General features: G+C 42.5%; 2 protein-coding genes across 20 annotated transcripts in view; one reads left to right on the top strand and one right to left on the bottom strand.

The window, feature by feature from the left end:
- exd (PBX homeobox extradenticle) overlaps positions 1-23,689 on the top strand; it is a 79,848-nt gene extending 56,159 nt beyond the window's left edge. The window contains exon 8 of the mRNA XM_012291767.2: positions 23,588-23,689. Coding sequence (XP_012147157.1) covers positions 23,588-23,674 — 87 coding nt within the window. The 3' untranslated portion in view covers positions 23,675-23,689. The remainder of the gene's footprint in view (positions 1-23,587) is intronic.
- cac (calcium voltage-gated channel subunit cacophony) overlaps positions 1-24,956 on the bottom strand; it is a 106,504-nt gene that overhangs the window by 6,234 nt on the left and 75,314 nt on the right. For 4 of the 19 annotated variants that reach the window (XM_076530419.1, XM_076530420.1, XM_076530422.1 and 1 more), the window contains exons 9-30: positions 24,431-24,546; positions 24,156-24,215; positions 23,980-24,081; positions 23,329-23,541; positions 22,820-23,247; positions 22,321-22,643; positions 22,121-22,240; positions 21,488-22,051; positions 20,985-21,330; positions 20,746-20,910; positions 16,712-16,822; positions 11,453-11,536; positions 10,116-10,163; positions 9,178-9,294; positions 9,041-9,106; positions 8,636-8,727; positions 6,608-7,089; positions 6,428-6,532; positions 6,257-6,360; positions 4,702-4,758; positions 705-916; positions 617-626 (exon numbers count right to left, since the gene is read on the bottom strand). In XM_076530419.1, the coding sequence (XP_076386534.1) occupies positions 617-626; positions 705-916; positions 4,702-4,758; positions 6,257-6,360; positions 6,428-6,532; positions 6,608-7,089; positions 8,636-8,727; positions 9,041-9,106; positions 9,178-9,294; positions 10,116-10,163; positions 11,453-11,536; positions 16,712-16,822; positions 20,746-20,910; positions 20,985-21,330; positions 21,488-22,051; positions 22,121-22,240; positions 22,321-22,643; positions 22,820-23,247; positions 23,329-23,541; positions 23,980-24,081; positions 24,156-24,215; positions 24,431-24,546 (3,925 nt within the window). Of the gene's footprint in view, positions 1-274; positions 627-704; positions 917-4,701; positions 4,759-6,256; positions 6,361-6,427; positions 6,533-6,607; positions 7,090-7,832; positions 7,925-8,635; positions 8,728-9,040; positions 9,107-9,177; positions 9,295-10,115; positions 10,164-11,452; positions 11,537-13,665; positions 13,777-16,711; positions 16,823-20,745; positions 20,911-20,984; positions 21,331-21,487; positions 22,052-22,120; positions 22,241-22,320; positions 22,644-22,819; positions 23,248-23,328; positions 23,542-23,979; positions 24,082-24,155; positions 24,216-24,430; positions 24,547-24,956 lie in introns of all 19 variants that reach the window. The other 15 variants (XM_076530418.1, XM_076530421.1, XM_076530426.1 and 12 more) reach the window with 13 other exon arrangements.

The raw sequence follows: 24,956 nt of genomic DNA, 5'->3' as shown, positions 1-24,956 counted from the left end.
CACATTTAGATCTATGTACAGACTGTCTTTCGATAGATCTAACAGCACGAAGAAAAAAACAATACGCAACCCGATCGAAGCGAGTATCCTCGATCTAGCGCGATCCAGACACGTGGTAGCCTCGAGGCGTTAGAACTCGTAACGAGAGTGAACGATCAAAGGTTACAAAGAAAGTGGTGCTCGTTTAAAAAGATTGTTCGTTCTCTATCGCGGCCGATCGAGGGCGGGTGTTATCGATATCGAGATGGATTTTAATTGAATCGAGCCGAGAGACCTTGTGGTAACGGATCGAGGAGCGAGGTGCGTAGGTATTCTGGTGTTGATAATACGAGGGTGGTCGGTGAGCATGATGATGATGGTGATGGTGATGGTGGTGGTGGTGGTGGTGATGGTCATAGTATAGATCATTGTCGGTATCGTAGTATTGGTCGTGATGGTGATGGTGGTAGTAGTAGTTTTGATCCTGCTGGGAGGGCACCTCAGCCAGCAATGGCTCTAGCTCGGGGGCGCGATCCTCGTCATTAACTACGGGTACAACCCCAGACCCACCCCCTCCCTGGCTACTCTCTCCGCTGCTGCCTAGTATATCGTACTGGTGGGACATCTTCCAGTTCACCTTTTTATTTCTGAAATCAGAACGAATTAACGCGCGATTAACGATCGCTCGAATCATCGACCGAGATACGGAAGTTTAATTCGAATACCTGATGCTATGTTGTCGTCTATGCTCGCCGGCTGCGAGGACCCCGAGGGCCCCGTCGTCTTCGTCCATGTGCTCCTTGTGCAGATCGAGCTTCGTTTCCGGTGTCGGCCGTACCACCGGTTCGAGGCTGTTCGCCCTACTTCCGGTCCCGTGATTATTTCCGGTATGATTTACCGCGGTCACATCCAGTATGCAGTCGAGGAAGGCCGATTTCTAAATGCGAACGTGCGAAACCATACCGACTATCAGAACCGCTGCTCGACATTTCTTTTCTACGCGAAATTTTTCTTGTTCGTCGATCGACCATTAGACGATCGTTCGATCCCCATTTTATTTATCACGTACGGTATGTACAGTCACATACAGGCTTTCGTTTCCGTTTCTTCATCTTCTCTCTCTCTTTCTCTCTCTCTTTCTTCGGTGCATCCGAGTTTCCGAAGAAAAACAACGACAGAAATTTTATTCTTGTTCGAAAAATAAAGCCCATGCTAGAAAAAGAGTATCGTGACGGTGCACTTGAGAGCGTCGCTAAGAAACAAAGAAACGTTTTTTTTCTAACGGCCAGAAAAAATACACCGTGTGTGTGCGAAAATATACAATATAAAAACACGTTAAATATTGAAAAGTTACATTAAAAAGTAGCAAATTTATTCGTGATGGTGAATATCACTCTGGTGAAGCCTGTATATGTTTGTTAAAAATTGTATCTTATCTATGCAGGCTGTTTAAAAAGGGGGCTTCTAGATTTACTTGTTAAGTAAATCGACGAAACGTCTGTCACGTTCTTACTTTTATATTTACGAGTAACAAGTGTTTTACGTGTACTCTTACCTCTTTAGTTACAGGGTCTGACACTTCGATTGCCACGTTACGATCATACTTACCCGATTAAAATGTACGACATACGATGATTGATCTCCGTGGCGATCAAAGTGTCAAAGTGTATTCTTCGAATAAGATCGGTGTAAATATCGAAGTAAGAAAGTGAAAGAAGAGTCGCTTATGATTTTCGAAGTTGTCATTATTCGCGGTCTGCTTGAATCGATTCGCGTTGAAGTCGAATAGTTCGAATCCCCGTTAGTTAACCATCGTAGGTGTCAACCCCTTTTTCAACATCCTGTTAACCGTTATTTTATTTATTGGTCAAGTGTTACGAGTGAGCGTAAAGTATCATATACATATATATAATATATGCAAATAGATACATATATTTACTTGTCACGTTTACGGCACTGTGGGAATGTAAATGTTAGTAAGCATGCAACAAAATGCACCAACCATCGACGTTCCTCCGTGCGTTCGTTGGAACTGTTCAAGTTCGCGAAGTTTATCTTTTGTAAGGAACGAGAACGACGCGAGGGAACATCGACGATTCGCGAGTCTTTCTTCGGGGATATATCAATACACACATATGCTAACAAGTAGTGGACAAACAGAGTACATAAGCCAATCACAAACGAACAAACGTGACGGGAGCTAATCATCGTTGTCAACGCACACAATAAGTAGACGTGGGTGTAGGTTTTACTCGAGGTATCTACGTGCCTACGTACGTCACTCTCGGCTACAATTTCTCTACCTTTTACCAATGTTACTTTACAAAATTGCTACAACGATACTTCGTCTACGATGAAAATTACTTGAAACACGGAAGACATTGAGCCTTCCATCGATCGGCAACGAAAAATATTTGCGACGATCGAGGCGATTTCTAGCGCCTCGTTTTATCGTGCAGCGAATAATCTTCGTTGGATCGCGAGAAAAACATTTGGTTGTTCACAGCATCGCTTGTTTCGATAAAAAATGCCCGTCACCGAATCTTCTGCGGAAAAAATTGGTCAAATCTAGCTACTTGATCGTGTACGGTATTTGTTTCGTGTCGGTTGTCTGTGTGTTAAACTTAGAATCCACTACGGGTTGTATTTCGTGGAAAGAAAATCGTGTTCGAGGGTATATATAAGCCATCGTAAGAGAAACTATTTAGCAAGGCAAACGGATCTACGGAAACTCGATCATTGTTCCTTAACAACAGTTTCTACGCTACGCTGCTAATCTTCGGACAGTATACAGGTTGTCTCGGAAACTATGTACACCTGTACAGGTCAGGAATTCTTCGTGACAAACCGAAATCGAGAAATTATTTATCATTTTACTGTAGCCGCCGATGCAATATTGAAAGAAAAAAATTTTGCTAACTCGATACTAGTTGATTGTACTATAAGGGTAAACGATTTCACGATTTCGTATGCCACGCTCTATTCATGTCTTCCGCGGTGTACATCAGTCTCGAGACAACTTGTACGTAATAGACAGACGAGAAGAAAGATAGTATCCAGTATGTCTAAGAGTGCCGAAAATCTAACTCGAGGAACGCACGTCAACGTCGATTCTCTTCAAAATCGTACGCAACTTTTGTACCGCAAAAATCTCGAAACAAGAAGTGGGTTCCTCGATCTTACTACGTTACTATCAAGAGCTCTCGAAGGACAAAATAAAACCGTAAGTCAGAGACAGACAAATATTTGCAGGTAAGTAAAAAAAAAATGAAAAGAAAGAATAAAAAAGTGAAAGTATCCGGGAACGAAAGAAAAAACGAAATTTCTAATGCTCGACCTAAGATCGACTACGCTCCGATACTAACGATCATAGAAACGGGCTTGGATGGACTATCGATCTAAAAAGAGATCAATCGGAAAGAGACGATACTTGCTAGCGTGTTACCTAAATTAAATGGAACGTTACTCGAGGCAAAAGGCGAGCTATGTTCGAGGATTTACCAAAAATACCTTCAACCTTTTTTCTCGGGTTGGTTCACTCTACGAGGTTCGATGTACTGGGTCATTTACTTACATACAGCTATATCGTGTTCTCGAGGGGCAAAGAGTCGATCACGATCACTAAAAGAACTTAAAACGTTACAATTTCGTGCGTCATCCAAACTAAGTTCTATGCCAAAATTGATAGATCAAAGATTTATCGAGAAAGAAAAAATGATGATGCACAAAATCGAACGCGTGTCAACTAGTTTCAAACAGTATTATCCTAAACTATTATTGCTTATTATTCGAAGAGGAAACGTGCTGTTGAAAAGGAAATTCTTTAAAGGAAAAAAAGAACTGAAGAATTTTCTAATAGTTCTATACAGTGTGATCCCGATAGATGCTCTAGTAAATAGTACTTTCACTAATATTTATATAGATAAACGTATCAAGTGCCTAAGAGAGAAGAAGAAAAGTTGGAACGTGTGAATGTGGTTCTGTTTCAAACGCGACCACCGTTGATTTATTCTCCTCAGTTTCTTCTTCGTTGTTGTTCTTATAATCTTTCTGTTGTTATAATCTTTACGGAACAGCTTTCTCAATGGTCGCATCAAGGATGGTTTCGTTTTCGGTGATACAAGTCAGTGATTCAGTGACAGTGAAAAAGTCGAGGAAAGAATCAAATGATCTACGTATGTGAAAGAAAGGAAACTTTCAAAGGAAACGTACAAGTGTTCGAAGAGTGTGAAAAATAGTGTGTGCCGTGTGTGTCGATGCATAGAAAGAAATATACAAGACGGAAAAAAGGAGCAGAGATACAACCGCCAAATGTCTAATTAACCAATTAATTTTCTGCAAGTTTATCGACATTTTACGCTGCACATACTCTCGACAGGCTACTGTGTCTCTGCGCGAATTATTCGTTGAAATATTAAACGAAGATAAGTGGTATTATGTACACGGAAAAAGTAAATCGTTCGCTGCAAAGTGTTCAACGTTTCCGAATGATATGGTTTGTTCGAAAGAAATTTCACAGCGCCGGCGAGAATTTATCGAGAATCGTACTTTGCAACGAACGCGTGAACGTATAAAAGAAATTGTTGATAAGAAAGTAAAGAATCTCGTAAATGATATATCGTTAAAGAATGTACAAAAGGAAAACGGACCGAAAAGGAAAGAACCGATATCAAGATGATGATAATAATAAGAATAATAAGTAAGAGAAAAAGTAAGTACTACCGCCTGGGCTGCAGGACTTTGCCCAGCATTATCGTTATCGATAAGATCGTTATCGTTCTGGAAAACAAAGAGAAAAGACACAAAGAGATGATTGATAGCTGCGTGAACAATCCTCTTGTCTGGGTTGTATAATTAAACAAATGTATTATAGTATTGTGATTAGATTTCGCTTTAAAATTACTCCTACTCTAATTGACACATTAATTAACGATAACAACGATAAATAACAAATGGCAACAAAATAATTCTATACTCCATTAATTCGAAAGGTTCAAACCTCGTTGTCGTACTCTCTTTTCTATGATTCTTTAAATGGAAACACTTAGAAATTCAACAGACACAGATTATTCTCTAATATTCTAATCGTAACTCATTCAAAAAAGAAATTAATATCGTCCTAATATTCTATAGATAGTTTGCGTTTCGTATCGATTTATCGTTTGCCACCGACATACTATTTCGAATCGCGACAATGAAGTATAAAATCAATTCCTCCATTTTTTTCTCGGTAGAAACGTGTTTGATAGATGCGTGATCGATAAATAGGTAGCAAACGATGTATCGAACGAAACAGAGGTCTACGTTAATCGGTTGCATCAACTTTCGAATCGTGACGTTCAGGAAGGGTGACATCGAAACTGCTTCTACACATATTGATTCGTTTGACTAAGTTAACTTAACAGACATAGATTGAACGTCTTTCTTGTTCGTTAAGTAAAATATTAATCGATTTCTTTACCACAGCGTGGCGGGATGATCACCCGATTAAATTTCATTCTTTTTCTCGCGTCTCTTTGGAATCGTCAAATCAGGCTCGAAAATTTGTTAGCGATACGGACACGCTGGGATAAAGAGACGTATCTAGTAATCTTGAATCTTTGTTACTCGTTCAAATACATATTAATGTCGGAAAATTCTCAGCACTACTGAGCACACAGTAATATAGCGTCAAGAACGTTGGGACTCGGGATGAAAGCTTAGAATCGCGTTCATTGTTTCAAACAATTTCAAGCACTTTTCGTTGATAGATCTTTAACCCTTTACCTCATAATATCGAGTCAGACTTCTAACAAATTTTGGATACAATGTGAACAGTGGTAGAAGTACCAACAATTGTTTCTATTATTTTTTCCAGTATCGCCCGAATAAAATGACTTTATGCCAAATAACGTTTAACGTTTAAGAAACATTAGAGTTACGCGATGCTAAGCTTGTCGTGGGTGATCAAGAAGCTACGTGGAATTTTTGGAAGTTCTCTATTCGAAACGTGATGTTCGCACCGGCCACGTGAAATCCTACCACGAAGAAGCCAACGACAAACATCCATTCAAACTTAATCCTCGAACAGATTCCCACGAATTTTGTTTGCTCGATTCCAATGAGAAAATAGTGATCGCGAATGAACAATATCGATGGACGGAAACGTCGAATCGATAAACGATTCGTGGGAACGGCAGATCAGAGGTTTCTCGTTCGAATAGGGAAATATATCGCTAAGGGCTTCCATTTTCGTACGAGTGAGAAACTCGAATCGGAAACGACGAAGAACACTCACCTGTCCGGTCGGTTTTATTTGACCAAACTTGGTCGTCCTCCAACTTTCGAGTATCAGAAGGCAGACGTATATCTTACCAACGGTCATCTTACCTCTGCCTAATTCTAAAACAATATCGTAAGAGCGTTTAATAATCAGCGGCAAGATGTTACTCGAATCGAAGATTCTTACCTTCGTTCTTAGGTATCAAAAGGTCCAACATTTTTTTCGCCTGCAGAGGCCAAATACTTCTAATCGTGTCTCTGAGTTCCTCGTTCGCTTGTTTCATCTCGTCGGCTGTAACGGAGTACATCGAAATAAGCGAACGCCGCGCGAACCGCGAAGCTGCGTTAAAATCTGAGAAATATTTACCGCATCTCATCTTGATACTAAGATTCTCGCGAATCAGGGCGAACAGAGTGGTGGTGAAGTTCACTTTCCCGTCGACGTCCACCGGCATGTTCATCCTGATCAACTTCTTGTAGGCGAGTCTATTCGGACACTTGTTACCAAACCCCAACGGCGGATCCATGTTCTTCAGCATGTCGTACATTTCCGTGTAATGGATCTTGCCGGTCGCGTTTGGATCGTACTCGGCCCAGATCCGAACGAACTCGTCCAGATGATGGGCACCCAGGATCGACGAGTCTCTCGTCAGATAATCGAAATTGTCCATGATTACGGCGACGAACAAGTTCAACATGAGGAACGAACAAAAGAAGATGAACGAGACGAAGTAGGCGTACGCGATGTTCGAACCGCACTCCTCCGTTTGTTTGCCGGCTTTCTCGTCGCACGGCCGACCCTTGATGCAGGACAACATGATGTTCGGCCAAGCCTCGCCGGTCGCGCACCTGATAACATCGTTCGATCAGTCTTTCGTTCTTGCCGTTTTACCTCTATATCGTTTGTCTCGGTGCTGACCATGGGATATCGTATAAGAAATCTAGGAACACACGCGATGCCTTTTCGGCATCTTTTAAATTAGCCAACTATTACGCTTATGAATCGACTCCTCTGGACAGCACCGAAATTATTCTCGAAAACTACATGTACTAAAGATTTTCTAATTGTTGATGCTTCCTGAAGTTTCTCCGTTGTCGGATAGCGAGCATATCAAAGCGTCCGTTAGCAGAACTTCTAACGAAACTTTAGGACTCATCGGTTCAATCCAACCTCGAACTACATGCAAGTAACACAATTTCAAGCGTAAAACGTCGTCACTGGGATTTCTATGAACGCTTCCTCGTTAAGATCTGCTCGATGAAATCATGCATGGGACCCTATCGAACAACATCAAAAGCGATACTGGTTCGGTAACTCGATTACTCTACTTCGTTTACTCTACTACGTGTTAGTATTAGGTAGAACGTACGAGGCGTAATAAAGCCCTTTTTTTGCGTTAGTGTGTCAGTGATCGAACGAAACTGAAAACCTCGACTTTCACGATTTACCGCGCTTTTATCCCGATTTCTTCCCGAGAAAGAGAAAGGAAGAAAAATAAATAAAGTTCGCCGAGTTTAAATCGTGAGCGCAATTATCAGCTGTGCCGTTGCGAACATAACTCTTTGCGTGTTGTTTCGTTAGCGTTACTCACCGAAAAAGCAACATCAGACCTTGAATGAAGCTTTGGAAATTGTTGTGCTTGGTAATCGCAGTCTCGGCGTCCAGCGCGATGTTACCGAACACCTGAGACCGACAGAAAGAAAATTTGGCCGTGGGCCAAAGGGCGAGCACGGCATTAGCAACAAGTTCTCTCTTCTTTCGTTTCGGATAAACGTTGTTAAACTTAAGATCGATTCTCATCGAACCTGTCAACCGATTCTTCCCGCTGTACGATCAATAAATATGTTCAAGCAAAACGTTGTACAGGGTTGTGTCAGTGTTGAAAATCTACCCTCTAACAATACTCATCCACCACATTAATTACGAGCTACGGTTGTTTCGTTAATATTTTCGTTTTTCATTCGTCGATACGCGACCTACTCGAGAGAAAATAGAAGAACGAACGCTTCGATAACGAACATTAGAAAATAAGAGAATCGCGAAAGACTGGTTCCATTCGTTCTCTCGAGTACCGTCGTAACGCGACGAAAATGTCGATATAAATCTATGGCAAGCATCTCTATGGGACAACTGTCTATGGGAAGTCTAATTGCGGGGTTCAATTAACAACAGATTGACACGTCGAGCAGCTTACTTTCGTTAAACTTCATGCCAACAACTCAGTACTTCTACGACAACTGTTGTCGCTACCGATCGCTCTTTTTTTTAAAAAGATGCATCTCGTTTCTCGAGTACGAAAACGAAATTATCGAACGCGGATCGGTAGCTTTTCCTTCGATAACGATTCATTTTACCCCAAACTTCGAACTTGCTTCGTTTAGCTGCTCGACTCACCGAAAAAGCAACATAAGACCGGCGAAGAAGGATTGAAAGTTGTTGTGTTCATCGATCGCTGTTCCTGGATCGTTCGATATATTTCCAAAGACCTAACAATGGAATTTCATCGTCACTAATGACATGGTTTATAAATGGTATAATATTTTCTTCCTGTAAACTGTACCGCTCGTCCCGTACTATCGAGTCGTTCCCAATGTCGTCGAATTGTTTGATACGGTTAACGCGATTTAAGAAAGATTCGAATTCGCGACCCGATCCAGTAATTGAAAAGTCCTTTTCCTCGATTATACTGGAAACTCTCGGTACATTTTTATCCGAAATGTTTCGCTCTCTCTCTCTCTCTCTGCATTCTGGCGTAAAATCTCGTCAGAAACGAAGAGAAATCGGACGTACGATACGTACCTGCATACCGATGATCGCGTAGATGAAAAACAGCATCGCAATGAGAAGACAGACATAAGGCAGAGCCTGCAAAGGAGCGTGAAATTAGACGGTATCCCGATTAAAAGGACAACGATACTTTTTGCTCGTTTACTCACTTTGAAGGATTGTACAAAGGTCCAGAGTAAAATTCGTATCGTGTACCCCTGCCTGAGCAGTTTGATCAACCTGGCAGCACGAAACAGTCTGAGGAAGCCGACGTTGATGAAGTTCTCCTGCAGGGGACAGAGGAAATTGCACTTAATCCCCGAGACATGCCGATTCCTTATCACGATTCGGATTGGGCTTCGCGCGTTTAACGTTACAGTTTCGCGAACGCGATCCTTGACCGCTCCTTCGAAACCGTCTCGTTACACGAACGAAGCTACAGACACATTTCGACACCGGTTGATCGAAATCGCTTCGAGCACCGCTCTTCGATTGCGAGCACGAAATTCTGATCGCGACTCGTCGCTCGCTGCCTCGTTCGTTAACCCGTTTGCTGCGATCGAACTTTGCTGCAATCGGAATTTTCATCGCGAGTTCATATACCGCATCCATATGCCATTTTTCGAAACTTTGTCACTTTGTTGTCCTGTGTGCTCTGTGTGACTCTCCATGCGCGCGTCAACTATCTACAAGCTGCCTCGATAACGCTGTCGAAGCGAAACTTCGCTTTCTTTATCCTGACAATGTCGGAGCGAAGAGACGATAGAAAAAGGGGCGAAAGTTCGAGGCAGCCTGCGGATCGTGTCCTGTACTGTGATATCGAATCGAGTATGTTTGTGTGCGTTGTATGAACGGTTCGTACTTTCAAGAACGAACAGTTTATCGAAACTCAGTGTCTGGATAAGAATGCGACGCGCGATCGCTCGTTCTTTCGAGTTATCGAGTTTGCTGTAGCATATCATGATCGTGTTGTATGCGGAATCAGAACGAACGCGTATACTTTCATCGATTTCGTATCGATACACGTTCTCGCACGACAGAAGACTTCTCGTAACGAAAGACCTCGACAACTTACGTCTGTGGTGTAAAACGTGACGAAAATTTATACCTTCTTTTCGCCTAGTTGACCGCCACTGGGCATACTCGAAAACCGCTCCTAGTACAAAAATATACGAATATTGCAAGATTATTGGATCGATCGAACGGAATATACCGATGATCTCTTAATAGGCGAATGTGTATATACATTTATATATCTATATAGAGAAATACAGAATAAAACTAGCAGAGATTTACAGAAATACGAAACTGGTCTGGCGGCGAGACTCGTTCAAAACAACTGGTCGTGAAGCTTGGAAAGCTGGCTCTGCTTACCTTCATCTCTAAAGGTAACGGTCGAGCCAGGATTATCACTTTTGTATCAGTGTCGATTCAGCAAACCTACTAAGGAGTGCAAGCAGTTTAAGGGGTAATCTCGACTCCGAGAATCGACGATGCGGCAAACGACTCTCAACTATCTGACGCTTTACTGGAGATTTAATTACGGCATGTGGATGTAGCACGGCGTTACGTCGGGTCTCAAAAAATTACGCTTATACTACAGAGGATCAAAATAGAATACCTGCTGGGTTCAGTGCTGTATTTTAAATGTTGGATGTTCGAACAGTGTCGTTTTCGTTCTAAACAATGGAACGAACCGTCGTTCGAAAGGACGCGCTCGTTTACGCTTCTCGAGAAACCTTCCGGTTGATCAAGATTTTTATTATATACATAGAAAAAGAGAAAACGTGGCGTTTCCTTTCGAGCGACGTCCGGTGATCGATTCGCGCGTGTACAACGTGAATATATCGAGGGTGATGTCGTGTACTGTGCACGTGTAACAATGTATACGGTGTAGATGTGTAGCGTATGAATGCAGCATAAAGCTACGGTTAATTACAAATGAGACTGTAATAGGGGTTCGAATAATATCGTCGATTTACCTGCTAGCATATCGTATTCGGTAGAATCGCGTGCAACGTACGCTTCTCTCGGTAGAAGGAACAATTTTCGCGTAACTACGCTACCGACAACAGACGATTGTAAGTTGTCGGAAACGCTGGAACGCCGTTTACACTCGCTCTTTCTTTTAACCGAGAAAAGTCATCGTTGCGCGCGAGTCTACGCTCTCGCTGAAAGTAAAGAAGCAGCAAAGAGGTTAAACTTTATCCTAAAGGAGCGTTAAGGGGAAGACAACATTTCGAGATGTACATTCAAGCAACACTGGGTCCACACAGTTAATTGGGGAGTCAAAGGTTTACATCGTATGTCATCGGGTTTTCTCGATCGAAAAAAAAGCACGCAAACTTTATGGACATTCTACTTCACCTCTCACGAACTACATCGCTTATCGAACATTAATACTTGACTGCGATTTACGACGGTGTTCGTTGAAACTTTACGTACCCCGAACTCGATCACCAGGGCGTCCACGATGCTGCCGATCACCGTGATGAAATCGAACGTGTTCCAGGCGTCTTTGAAGAAGTTCTGCGCGCGGGGAATTAAAAAAAGATCGATTAGAAACAATCCTGTTCGTTACTTTGCCTACCGTCGATGCTATCGGTTCGAAGTTTCCTCGAAATTTAACCAAAACTCGTTCGCTCCGTTTACGGAAATGCGTCTCATCGAAAATAATTTATTATCTCGATATCGTCTGAACGAAAAGCTACTACGCTGCAAACAAAGAAACGATTTAGTGGAGTTCGAAGAAACTGCGACGAGCTTCGAGCGTGTAAAATGTTTGCGATGCCGAGGATAATAGAACTACGAACTCGATAAACGGAAAATGTGGAAAGTTTACTCCGCTCGCGCAGAGTCAAGCTTTCCCTCGTCGTGTAAGTATGTAGTTGTGTGTACACGTGTGCGCGCGTGTGCGTGCGTTCGTTCGTGTACGTGTATGTATGTACGTGTTTCGATACGCACCCTTAGCATGAAAGTAAACGATGCTAATTAGAAAACCAAGTGTGAAAAATTGTGCTCTCCAACGATGTGTCGAGTTAAAGGCCATATCTCTTCGTTTCGAGTGACAAATGATAAAAGTTGAAAAAATGGTGTAACAAATTATCGCGAAAAGCTTGCGTGAAATATAGAAACATTTCTATATCTGTACTGTATGCGTTTCGCGAGTTTTTACCGGTTAACCGCGAATCGAAAAGCAAAATAATGTACCGATGTCATTTTTGGATAACCCTGTATAAGTAGTATTCTCTAAGGTGTGGCAGACAGGACACAAGAAAACTATATATCGGTATGTATCGATACTACAGAGTCAGATTTAGTCTCGAATACTTAGTGTCTTTGAAAAGATGAAGAGACTTGGCTGAACAGGTCACGAAATACCCGGTGAGTCGGCACTCTTCGGGATCACTCTTCTAATACGAGTATCTACAGGATCATGCCGGTAATAGCAAGCAAAGACTAGAGAAAAAGAGTGTACGAGAGACGGATACGCGGTTATTCGCGAGAAGCTCTACGTTATCGTCCTTTTTCCAGGCCAGGAAAGAGGTCACACCTTCGTCTAACGGTTTAAAAGATGCAAGCCAAAAAGAGACTATCAACGTAACAATCTCGGTACTATAGCTTTACTCTAAATAAGGACAAGGTGGCCGATTCAAAAGTATACCAATTTCTCGCTTTTAAAATACGATATAACTATTCTTGCAGTTAATCAAATCTCTTCTTACAACCGTCACTCTCAAGTTAATCGGTATACGCTTCGCTCGGCCTTATCGTAACTCTAATACAAATTAAAGTAACATATGCATGTATCCTTAAAGTAGTCGCGTTACCAGACACCATTTTATATTTGCTTCGCATTCCTCTTTTCTGGCAATAATCGTCTTTTTGTCCTTCTCGCGATGAAATTATTTTTTCTCCAACATACTTTCAATAGGGAAATTGAAAAAATAAACAAAAATGTAGATAACACGATATATACAGAATGTTTCAAAAAGATTGTACAGCGTCGGTCGCACTAGTCCTCTTTAAAGGTGATACAGGAAGAAGGATCACTCTAATATAATTTAATACCCGAAAATTATTGTTACGTCGAAAGAGAGTTAGCGGAGACAGGTGAATTACTATTCCACTACTCGATTAAACTACTTGGTTTAATACTGAACCAATTACTATTTCAAGCGTTTAACAGCAAATTTTACTCATCAGCACTAGTCGAAATTCTATGACATATTCTTGCTCTATGCGAACTGTGTCTAATCTGTATAAACGAGGCGAATCGCGGGCCATCTCCTTCTTCCTTATCGTTTTTTCCTGTAGAAAGCTAGCTTACTCGCCAACGTTATACCGAAATGCGTCGAAAAGTTCTTCGCTGTTTAGCAACTCGTGTTTTTGTCGCGAAATGCCACGTTTAAAACTCTTCAAAATTTTAGAGCCGATACAAAATTCAGTGAGTCGATACATGAAAATACGAATAGAACATTTCGAACGAAAATGCAAATTATAAAATGCGAGGAACTTTTCGGTTTGCGTTAGTACGAAGAATCCGGCGCACAAGCTTTCTGAGACAACCTGTATACGTACACGTATTATTATAACATTATATATAGTTGCGTGTGGTTAGTGGAGTTGTCTAGTGATTTAGAGGTTTTTTTTTATACCTTGCATCCGAAGGCGACGAGTTTGAGGATGCACTCAATGAGGAAAAGGAGGGTGACGGCGAAGTTCACGACGGTCAAGGCGTCCAATAGCTTTGGCGGCGCCTCGTGATACTACAAAATACACCCAACACACAGACGTAACACAACGAAATTAAGATTTCGCTCGTGGAACGATTTTTCATTTCATTTTGAACGATCGAAATTAATCACGTTGCGACGAATTCTTCGTTGTGTCAGCGTCCCTCTTTTTTTAATCAGGAATGCTCTTCGATCGGGGTAACGATTTCGTTTTGTTCTCCCTTTATTCTCGAACGAAATTATCCAAAGCAAGTCTAACCAATCTCTCACAGAGCGATCTTTTTTCGAGGTTATTTCCGTCGTTTCTGCTCACGTGAAACGACCATCTTTGTGTACGTGTGTTTCTTGTGTGTGGTGAGTGTGAACGCGTACAATTCGTAATTTCCCGCGGTAATATTTCGATCCGCGAACAAATTTTTGTCACTTTTCTTGTCGAGAAAAAACGGCTATGTTTTATACTCGTGTCAGGGATCGTATTAGAACCACTGTCGTAAATTAATATTTCTTCGTCTTCTTGATTTCGCGCGACACAAATAACCTTGCTCTAGTCAAAATTATACTTCAATTTCTTAACTGCTTGGATATCTAACTTCTGAAATATGGTATCTGAATTCTTAGTCGATTATAAGCACGTGTATCTGTAGAGAAATGTGATAAAAATTTAGTGCGCGAATACTGCAGGAGAAATATCGCAACGATCGTTGCTCAAAATTAGTGCAAAGTGTAAAAGGAATAATCAGTGAAGAAAAGTGACAAAACTTTCCCACGGATCAAGTAGAATAACATGCGTCTTCTAAGAATCGAAAACTATCGTAGCTTTCGACATAAAAAATTGATCGTTAATCAGGTGCGTTTTACCGTCAACGAAATCTCTGAGTTCTTATTCTTTCCGAAATTCCGTCTTTGCACGGACCATAATGTACGAAGAATGGTAAAAAAGTTCGGAGAAAATTCATGGTTCTGTCGACCAACGAATTAGTTACGAATTTATTGCCGAAACTTTGCAAGCACTTTAAGAACCACGAATTTAGTCGCTTTCTTCCAATTCTTTGAAAAGTCGCGGCTGCATTATTGGCCCAAAACACGCAGTCGTTGCAATACAACAATAGCTCATCAACGACCGAACATCGATTGTCTCGTTTTGGTCTTTGTATATTGCATTTTATTTCCCTTGGAGATCGAAGACCGCCGAAAAATCGATGCTCGTCGTTAACCCCCTGCCTTATAATATTTTTCTACAAGATAAATCCTCCGTAATACACGCAATGTTTATATATTACATCGATCTGTATAGCCAACTTAATTTCGTCTGTTAGATTTTTAGAGGGTAACTACGATACTCTGTTAGTAATTAACCGTTTGCGATCTAGATTCGAGTAGGTTAATTGTCTCCTCGAGGAAGAAAATTTACACGAAACGTTCGGATGCAGAAAGAGAAGACTGTATGGAAAATACAGGTCTCTTCGTTATTACGATAAACAGTATGAATCTCGTCTAGAAATCTCGACAGGCCGCAAACGGTTTCTTCGTAAATGCAGCGAACCGTTGGAAAAATCATAAGACAAGAGGTTCAAAGCACAATATTACGCATGCAAGGATAAAGAACCACGACAACGTGCAGTGATTACGTGCAGGGTGCAACAAGTCTGACATTTGCATGCAGCAAGGAGTTGCTCCGGGCTGGACTCACTTTCTCGAGAGAGTTTTACCCCACCCCTGTTCGATATTTTCGAAATTAAAATAACCAGCCAGAAAAAGAAGGTAGATAGGTTGATAGACAGAGAACGAACTGAAAAATAACTGAATGTTCGTGTTCGGTTATCGACGAGCGTGAATGCAAATGTGTCGTGTGGTGTTGTGCGTGTGGTTCGTGTACTAAAAACTAACGCGAGAAAACTCGTTTAACGGCGGGATGCAAACTCTAATCGAAGTTAGTTCTTAAGCAGAGAATATGTTTTTCTCGAAGCGGCTCGCAGTTACACTCGTTTTAATCGTTTGGCCGCGTTAAATATCGAAGAATCTTTTCGATGTTCCGTGTCGAGCCATATGTTTCGAGCACATGAGAGGTGCAGGTCGAAAAAGTAGCGCTCGTAAAAACTTAATATAGTACTCTAAACTAATTTAAGTAAATAAACAAGTAAAAATATTAAACATTTATCGCTTTGATAATGTCAATTTTCATTTTTGTCGATCACTGCAATTCTCATGCAACTTCAAATAGATACGCACAAAAGTGCATCTTATTTATAATAGTGTACAGAGCTGAGCATCCGCCATAATCTAAGGATAGATTTAATTCTAATAATAAAATATACGATCGTTTCAACCCTTTCACGTTTACATATCAAATTTCCTTATTAAAAACCGAGTCATCGTGTCTCGAGAAAGGCGAAATGTTCTCGAGAAGTTTAGAACAGGAAATGTTTATTCCGATCTACTGATTATTACATGTTAATACATGTATGGTGTACACAGCGAAAGGGTCAAAGTAATGAAAACTACGAGATTTCTACGAAAGTAGACTACTAAAAAGGATCTAAAAATGTTTACGCAACTAGAGTTCGAATTTTAACGCGTGTTCAGCCCTGAACACGAAAGGTTCTCTACGTATTCGTACATACACGTATTCTTGCAACACGAGTATACTTTTCAGTACCGTCGAGTCGGCAAGATACTATCTATTCTGTCAGGGAAAGAAAAAAATAAAGAAACGCACTAATTTTTCTCTAATAAGCGAAACTTACCCAGTCTATACATTGAAAATTGATTCTGCGATCGATCGTTTCGCGCTCGTAAATCTCTTCTTAGTAAAATTTCATGTATTTATCGTCGATAAAAAAATAAGAAACGGCGAAGAGAATCGCAGGCATCATTTTTCATCGGAAGTTCGACTACTCTCTAAGCGGATACGTTTTCTCGAAATAATCTGTTCGATGAGGGGAGGGTTTGTTGGCATGATGGAGCTTACCCTCACGCCGAAAGCGGCGATCTTCAGTATGCACTCGACGGTGAACATCCCCGTGAAGCACATGTTCATGTACTTCAGCGTGTTCTTGTACGCGTCGCTTTGCCGATGGAACTGTAATGCATACACTGACAAACACACACGGCCGACAGAAACGAACGGACAGACAGACAAACAGACAGACAGACGTACAAGCCTATCGAACGAGCGCGATTTTGCGGACGGCGAGCCGCGCGGTAGAAATTTACGCTCCTAACCACCGTCGTCGCTCATTTTTTTTCTTATCGTCATCGATTCGACAAAATGCACTATTTTTTTCTTACGGAATAATTCGAACGTTGATACGCTTCGACCATATTTCGATTCTCTACAATGTCTGATCTTTCTTAACCCCTTGCCGTGCCATTTATTTGTGAGGTGCGTCATTCAAGACTAACCATTCAGGACTATAACATTAAAACGAACAAAGAAAACTAAAATGTTCTAAGTATTTTATATTCAGGGATCCTTGACAACGCAAATTATAGTTGGATCTAAACCTCAAGTTAAAGAGTATTCAAAATTTGAGTAACATTAATCACATTCGAGTTGTGAGTGCGTCACGAGTGAGACTCGTCAAAGCACGGGAAGGGGTTAACTGTTCGAACGCGTTATATTCCATTCTCGATTAAAAAAGAACAATATAAGTCTACTCGTTCGAAGCGTATCGACACCGATTACCGAGTGACACGGTGTTACAAATATATAAATGACGTGTAAACTAGAGTGCGAAATCTGTAAGTTACACGGTGTATAAATATGAATATACATATAAATATAGTGGCAGTTTTCAGTCGACAAAGAGGGAGAGACACATAGGTGTATAATATTAGCGTTAACCTACATACGTGTATCTGTACGGTCCTAAAGGGCGTGTATTTTAACGGTGACGAAAATAATCATTAAAGAGATTGTCTCATTCGTTAGGTTGAAGGGATGGCTTGACATAGTACCAGGTATACTACGCGTGACTGGTGTGTGCACACGCTTATACTTTGTGTCATCGACGTCATCGTGTAAAATTTGGGATAACGTCCAAACGTTGGATCCATTGTACTGGTATCGACGATCGATCGTTAGCGATGGCTATAAAACGACATCTTACTAAATTTTTAAACGCTACCAGCGTTATCGATCGTTCGATTAAAGGATTTTGAAAGGACGTTCTATCGCGTCGTACGCAACGACGACGAGTATTTTCCGTCTTGTTCGACTTATTAAAATAAAGCGATATTTCTCGTCGTCGCGTGCGTCGGGATCGGTTGTCGGACAAACAGATACGAGTTTGGTGTCTTGGAGAATCGCGGCACACAGGAAAGAGCAAATAACGTTACTGCGAAAAGAAACAACGAAAGGAAAAGAGAGTAAAAGAAACAGAAGGCAATCAAGGAATCAACAATGTTCATTTAGCGAGCTGAAAATCAGATTGTAAGAAAAACAAGAAGGAAATTTCGTAGAGGAGAAGAGACAGAGGGTTACGAATTATCCCTTTCGCTCGAGGTATCAACGTGTTATCTTTTCTCTCTTTAACGTTCAGAATTTTGATAGAGCGAGCCACGGAAGCGGACATTTTCCAAATTTCTTCGCTTAGAACTTGGAGTGCTATTTTCGATCGAAATGCAGTTCTGAAGACAATAGCGTGTTCGACATAAATTTTCGTCCGCTTCTTCGGTTTCGCTTTATCGATGGTCCTGGATAGCTGAGGATCGAGTCGTGCGGGAGTCTCGTGCAAGAAACATATCGTTACCGAAGAAAGAAACAAACAGGAAAGAAAATACATACACACACACACATTCAGTGGATGTCTGGTGTTGTTCAGTGATTCGCTCGACCACTTGTTCGGTGAAATATTTGGATTGCGAGCAGCCAGGCATGCGACACGCAGTTTGCCACTCGTGCAAACAGTTTGGTGACATTACGAAGATGTGTCGGTAACATCTAACGTGCCTTTTAACAAAGAACCTAGGGGGCTCGACAAATTCTTCGAACCAGTTGAACGAGCACCGAGTTCGAAAACGAGTCTCGCAGTCCCTTGTTCGACAATGTTCGCGTAATCGGTGGTGCGGTTCATTCTCAAAACCATGTGCGTCAAGTGTTCAAGGCAGCGTGTGTGCGTGAAAGAAAACGGGTTCGAAACGGCGAAGCACAAATATGTATGCACGTATAGGCGTTCGAGACACGTTTGCTCGAATCGGAATCGAATGTTGTGTCCAAAATAAAAGCGTATTGTTTCGTTGGAAAATGGAAAGCAGTCTTCCGGAAAGAGTGTCCAACGAAACGGCGCGTGTCACCGATAGGCTGTGTACAAAGAAAAGAAGAAACAGTGCAGAGAGACGTAATAGAACAAAAACGAAGAAAGTGTGCTCTTAAAGCACACGTGGACTCGCGTGCAGGGCTTTTCGTATACCGCAGCTTTATCATTTTTCTCGTTCTATTCGACCGCGTTCGATATGACCCGACGATTAATTCGATCAAGCCAGTTTGTGCTACGCTTCAAACCTCGCTACCAGTTCAAACATGGGCTTGTCAAGGCTTACGAGTCGAACGCACCTCGTGTCTATGTGTGTGCGCGTGTGTGTGTGTGTACGTGGTCGTGGAACAGCATATCGATATTCGGATATCGTTCTTCCACGTATTTTCGAGAACGTTTAGTATTGAGAAAACGAGGACACAGTAGCAGGCATGCAGTCAAAAACGGAGTCGGGAACAGAAGAAACCGAGGAGAGTTATAAATACAGGATATCGAACGAAACGAAAGAGAACGAAAGGAAATATTGCTACTTAAAGCGAAATAAGGTATGATAAACGGGAAACGAATGGACGCGCGTGGGACGGATTGGCGCGAGTGCTATGAAATGCTTGCCAGGGTTCGAGACTCGAAATTGATTAGACCGTTTTCGATCTGGAGATCGATGCACAAAGGAGTACACCCAAGTTTCTCCGATTACTTTCGACGCGATATCGATTAATAACGGACTCGAGTTCGATATCTCTGAGTAGATCACTTTGGTATTCGAACGTTAAGAGACGCGTACGAAATTGTGGAAAAAAGTATTCCGATTCGAATCGCAGAAAGCAGCGTGTACCCGTTCCTACATAAACCCCAGGTATTTTTGCGATATCCGAACGGATTTGAAACGGTTCCAACAAAATTCAACGAGCAATAGGTCGTCTGGATGCACTCGGCGCAGGCCTGGCATGGGAATAAAAGCTTCTGGAACGATTCTGGAACGAACGAGTAGGAACGAATAAAAAGCATCGAGACACCGTGAATCACGAGCGTCTAACTAACAAAAAGGATAGAGAAGAAAAGGAGGTATTTTCTTTGTTTGACACGAAAGGAGAGGACAGTAGAGTATCGAACACAGAGCTGTGTACACCACGTATCAATGGATACAAGGATGACAATTATACAGAGAGCAATAAATAAATTGGCAGGCAAGAACAACAATGTCCTCGTACAGATATAACGTTGTATCTTACAGTTTCACTTCGAGCTCTCTCTTCATCGTGCTTGTTCGTCGAACAGAACTCATTAGTGTCCCGTTGCGACGATCATCGTCGCAATCTCGTGTGATCGAGAATCGATGTATGAGGCTGCTTTTCGGATTGGTTAAAATTGCCAAACGCGATCACAAAACTCGGCCATCCGCGACGAGACGTTCAAGAAACTTTACGCGTAACGATGGGCATTCGATACCGTTCCTTAATTATTTTCGAACAATTCGACAACGAACATATTTTTTCCACGGTCAAAAACGAAAAACGTACTCGTTGCAAATAAAGCCCATCGCTAAAATTGCTCGATCATTGATTAGAAAAATTGCGAGTGCACGAATACGCGAAAAAGGGGTACCAGCGTGCGCTTCTTCCGGCGGTCGCGTCTTACGTACGTTATTCAGGCTCGTTACGTCCACAAGATAAAAAAAAAGTATCTGTATCTTCTCTTCGAGACACGTTCTTAAGAAAAGAGAAACGAACGAATCGTTGAAACTTACCTTCATCATGAGTAGCACTGTGTTTAATACGATGAGACCCATGATAAAATATTCGAACGGCGTCGATACCACTATCCTCCAAATTTTGTACTTGACGCTGTTTCGTTCTTTCGGCATGTACCTCTCTAGAGGTCGCGCTTGTATCGTGAAGTCTATACAAGATTTCTGAAACGAGCAACGAGCAGAACGTTGGTATCGAAGCGACAGGACGCACGAGGTATCGCGGAACGTCGGCAAACCTGATTTTTGTCGATTTCGCCGTCTTGCAGTTCGGCCTCTCCCTGCTCCTGGAACGTGATGATAATCAAGGCCACGAAGATGTTGACGAAGAAGAATGGAAATACGATGAAGTAGACGATGTAGAAAATGGACATCTCTATACGAAAATTTTGGATGGGGCCTTTATCCTCGTACGTGGCCGCCATCGAATTTTGCAGGATCTGTGGCCAGCCCTCGCCAGTCTGTACCGCGAACAACGTCAGCATCGCGGCCATCACGTTGTCGTAGTGAAAAAACTGGGACTGCCACTCCCGCTTCTTTGGCTCTGGCAGCATGGCATCCTCCTCGTAAACGAAATATTGACCCCTGCGAGACGCATAATCGAACAATTAGTCCCGCAGCCTTATCGGTTTCGACGATGTTCTAAAAGAGTCAAACCTTTGGTAGTGATCTGTTTACGTTACCGATCGATTCCCACTGATTCGTCTACGCTCGTCGAGAAGAGAACGTTTGAAATACTCACTGGCAATCCTGTTCCGTGTATTTGCTCTCGTCGCTGCAGTAGAAGAACTTGCCGTTGAACAGCTGCACCGCGATCACAGCGAATATGAATTGGAACAATATATACACTATGAGAATGTTTATGACGTTTTTCAGACTGTTCACGACACAGTCGAACACCGCCTTCAATTTCGGCACCCTTTTGATCGTCTTCAACGGTCTGAGTACCCGCAACACTCTCAACGACTTGATCGTCGAAAGATTCTGTCCGGCCGAGCTACCGGTCATGTCGAACGCGAACGATACCGCGGCGCATATCACCACCACCGCGTCCATGATGTTCCAAAATTCGCGCAGATACGAGCCTGGATGAAGGATGACGCCGAGATCGATGATCTTCAAGATCATTTCGACGGTGAAAACACCGGTGAACGCGTAATCGAAGTAATTCAGCACCTCGTTCCTCGGCGAGTCCTCCCAGACAGGATCCTCGGCGGCCAACGCGATACTCGACAAAGATATCACCACCATTATGAAGAAGTCGAAGTACCTCAGGTTCACGACCCAATGGGCGGCTCTTCTTACGCTACGATCAAATTACGCGTTAGGTCGTTGATTACGAAATCGAGTCGGCGATCGGTGACGGTCAACTTACGGATTCGTAGGGGACAGTATAAACATGGAGGAGTATGGCAGCATTGGTTTTGGTCCCGTGTCATCGTCTTCATCCTGCTTTTTCTCTTCGGATGACTGTTTCCCACCCTTTCCGTCTTTGCTACGATTCGATCCGATTAATTGTCATCGTATCCTTCGAACGTACTCGCACCGCGTTTTACGGATAGACAAGGTACTTACAAATTCTGAGTCGGACTCGGAGGGCAGATCTCTACCTTCGGCGCGTTACCGTCTTTCGGTTTCTGTAACGACTCGATCTCTTTCTCGAGTTCCTGCGCCTGCTTCTCCTTGTCCTCGACTTTTTCTTCGTCCTCGGCGGCGCTCAATTCTTGCGCGTTCGCCAGATTGTCGACGGCGATAGCCAAGAACACGTTCAGCAGCGTGTAGTTACCGAACAGCACCAGTACGATGAAGTACAGCGAGTAGATCATGCCCTTCTTGTGACCGCCTTGCGACTCGATACCCTGGTACATCACTTCGTTCCAATCTTCTCCGGTCAGGATCTGCGTGATCGCGATTACGTTCGTTAAACGAGTAGTCTAATACGAGCGTGGAATGAACGCGATCGAAAGATTTCGTTCGGAAGAAAGACCATGTCTCGTGTCCTCTTTCCTCCTCGAATCTCGTTCGCGGAGATATATCTAGCGCGTTCGCGGTATCGAGAACGAATAAAACTTACTTGGAAGACAGTGAGCAGCGCGATGGGAAAAGTGTTGAAGTTTGTGGGCGGTGTACCGCTTTCGAAGTTGAACTGACCGCCAAACAGCTGCATACCGAGCAGCGCGAATATGAGGATGAAGAGGAAGAGCAGGAAGAGCAAGGAGATGATGCTACGCATCGAGCTGAGCAGCGATATTACGAGGTTCCTCAGGCTCTTCCAGTATTTGGTGACCTTAAAAATTCGCAGGAGTCTAAGGGCACGTAGGACGGAGAGGCCGAAAGAGCCGGACTTCACCTCGGACCAGATCACTTCGAAGATCGATCCCGAGATGACCACGCAGTCGAAACGATTGAAACTCGACTCGAAATAGGTGCGAGGACCGAGAGCGTACACTTTTATGAACATCTCCAGCATGAACAGGGCCAGGAACACGAATTCCGCGAAATCTGTTAACATTTCACCACATTTGGTTATGGATCACGCTTCGCGTCAATGATTACTATATTAGATTATTTTCGTATACTCACAGAGGAAATCGGTAAGCCATTGAGGCTGACCGTAGTGTTCCACGGCCACGCAAACGGTATTGAAGAACACGAGGACGATGACGAACCAGTAAAACTTTTGCGATTTCACCGAGCTTCGTATCCAAAATCTGAATCTCTTTTCCGCCCGCCAAAATTGCACGCAAGTGCCCTCTTCCTTTTCCCTCGATTTAAAGTAGGAAGATCTGGAGAGTCCTGGAAAGTACAAATCGAATATTTCTATCTCTTTTTTTTGTTCCAGTATTTGGCCTCTCGCAATTTCCTAGTACTAGCAGTCATCTTTCACGGAGCACTTGAACTGGATTCTGGTGACGCGTTTCGCGCATAGAGGACAATTTTCAGTTCAAAAGCGTCGCAACCAAAGGGTTACGATTCAAAGGGAAAGATCAAAGAACGCGAGCGTTGCTAGCTAGACCATCTGACCAGTTAGTCAAGATGTCGATTGTAACGTCGATAAGCAACAGTATGTAGTACACGTCGATACAGAGTTAAATGCAGACAAGAATTTAACCTCTTTTTTAAATAAACATCAAAGCGAATATCGATCCTTTGTCATATTTCAGATTGAATTCGTAACCGGTATATATAATTATCGATCATAAAGTTTGCGATCGATCAGAAAAGAATACTCACTATCGTCCTGGTCGTCATCGCCTTCCTCTTCCTCCGTGTCCGTGCTTTTACTTTTGCCAAGATTCTTCAATTTCTTCTTTTTCGCCGCGGCTCTTCTTCTTACTGCAACACGAATCGCTCTATCAATATACCTTCTAACGTCTAATTTCTGGCTAGATGAGTGTCTCGATACGAACCTTCTAATATGTGCATCTTCTCCTCTTCCGTGGTCCTTTCTTCCGCGAGTATTACCTCCTCTACAAAATTACGATAAACGTTCATCGAACGCACGGGTCACGGTTTTTTGTTCGAACGCAAACAAAAAAAGAAAAAGAAAGAAAGAAAAAGAGTCGAGCAATAGCTCAGCAAAAGTGAAAAGAGAAGCTACAAGATTCTGGCCTAAGGAGACGGCTGCTGTAAAGGGTGCTCGATAAGGAATCGATACACAGCCCTGGCACGTTGACTTTCTAACCTGCTTTGCAGATCCAATCCAGGTAACAGTTCAGTTCACGGTCGAGCTGCTGCTGTCTTCGCAATTTCAGGAAGGACTGCCGGTTCTCCACCTTTTCTCTCTCCTTTGCAAACTCTCTACAAGCGTTACACAGATGACGACGAGCGTTACATAAAGGTAAAGATCTACTTTTCACACATCTTACTTCTTCTATACGCTTTACTAGCGATTCGATACTCGATTAAGCACTCGGCTATTTCTGACAACTACGTAACCCGATATTTGTTGGAACGTTTACAGCGTTTACTTTTATACAGGGGTTTTTGGTCAAACGAAAAGGTTCAAGACTAGTAACACGTTTTTTCTTATTCGTCATCGACTGCCGGGAAATATCGTTACTTCGAGGTCTGCAAAAATTTCGGAAGTTCAGAGTCAGCATCCGTAGAACTCATCAGAGAGAATGAAAGTTCGGTAAAATTGTTAGTATTCCGTATCGCGTACGATTTATCCCGATGCGAGCCTCGAACCTTCTTTCGTTTGATCTGCG

This window comes from Megachile rotundata, chromosome 4, assembly GCF_050947335.1.
Source record: "Megachile rotundata isolate GNS110a chromosome 4, iyMegRotu1, whole genome shotgun sequence".
NCBI lineage: Eukaryota > Metazoa > Arthropoda > Insecta > Hymenoptera > Megachilidae > Megachile > Megachile rotundata.
Note: the sequence above shows the minus strand (reverse complement) of the source record. Positions and strands in the feature narration are given on the sequence as shown.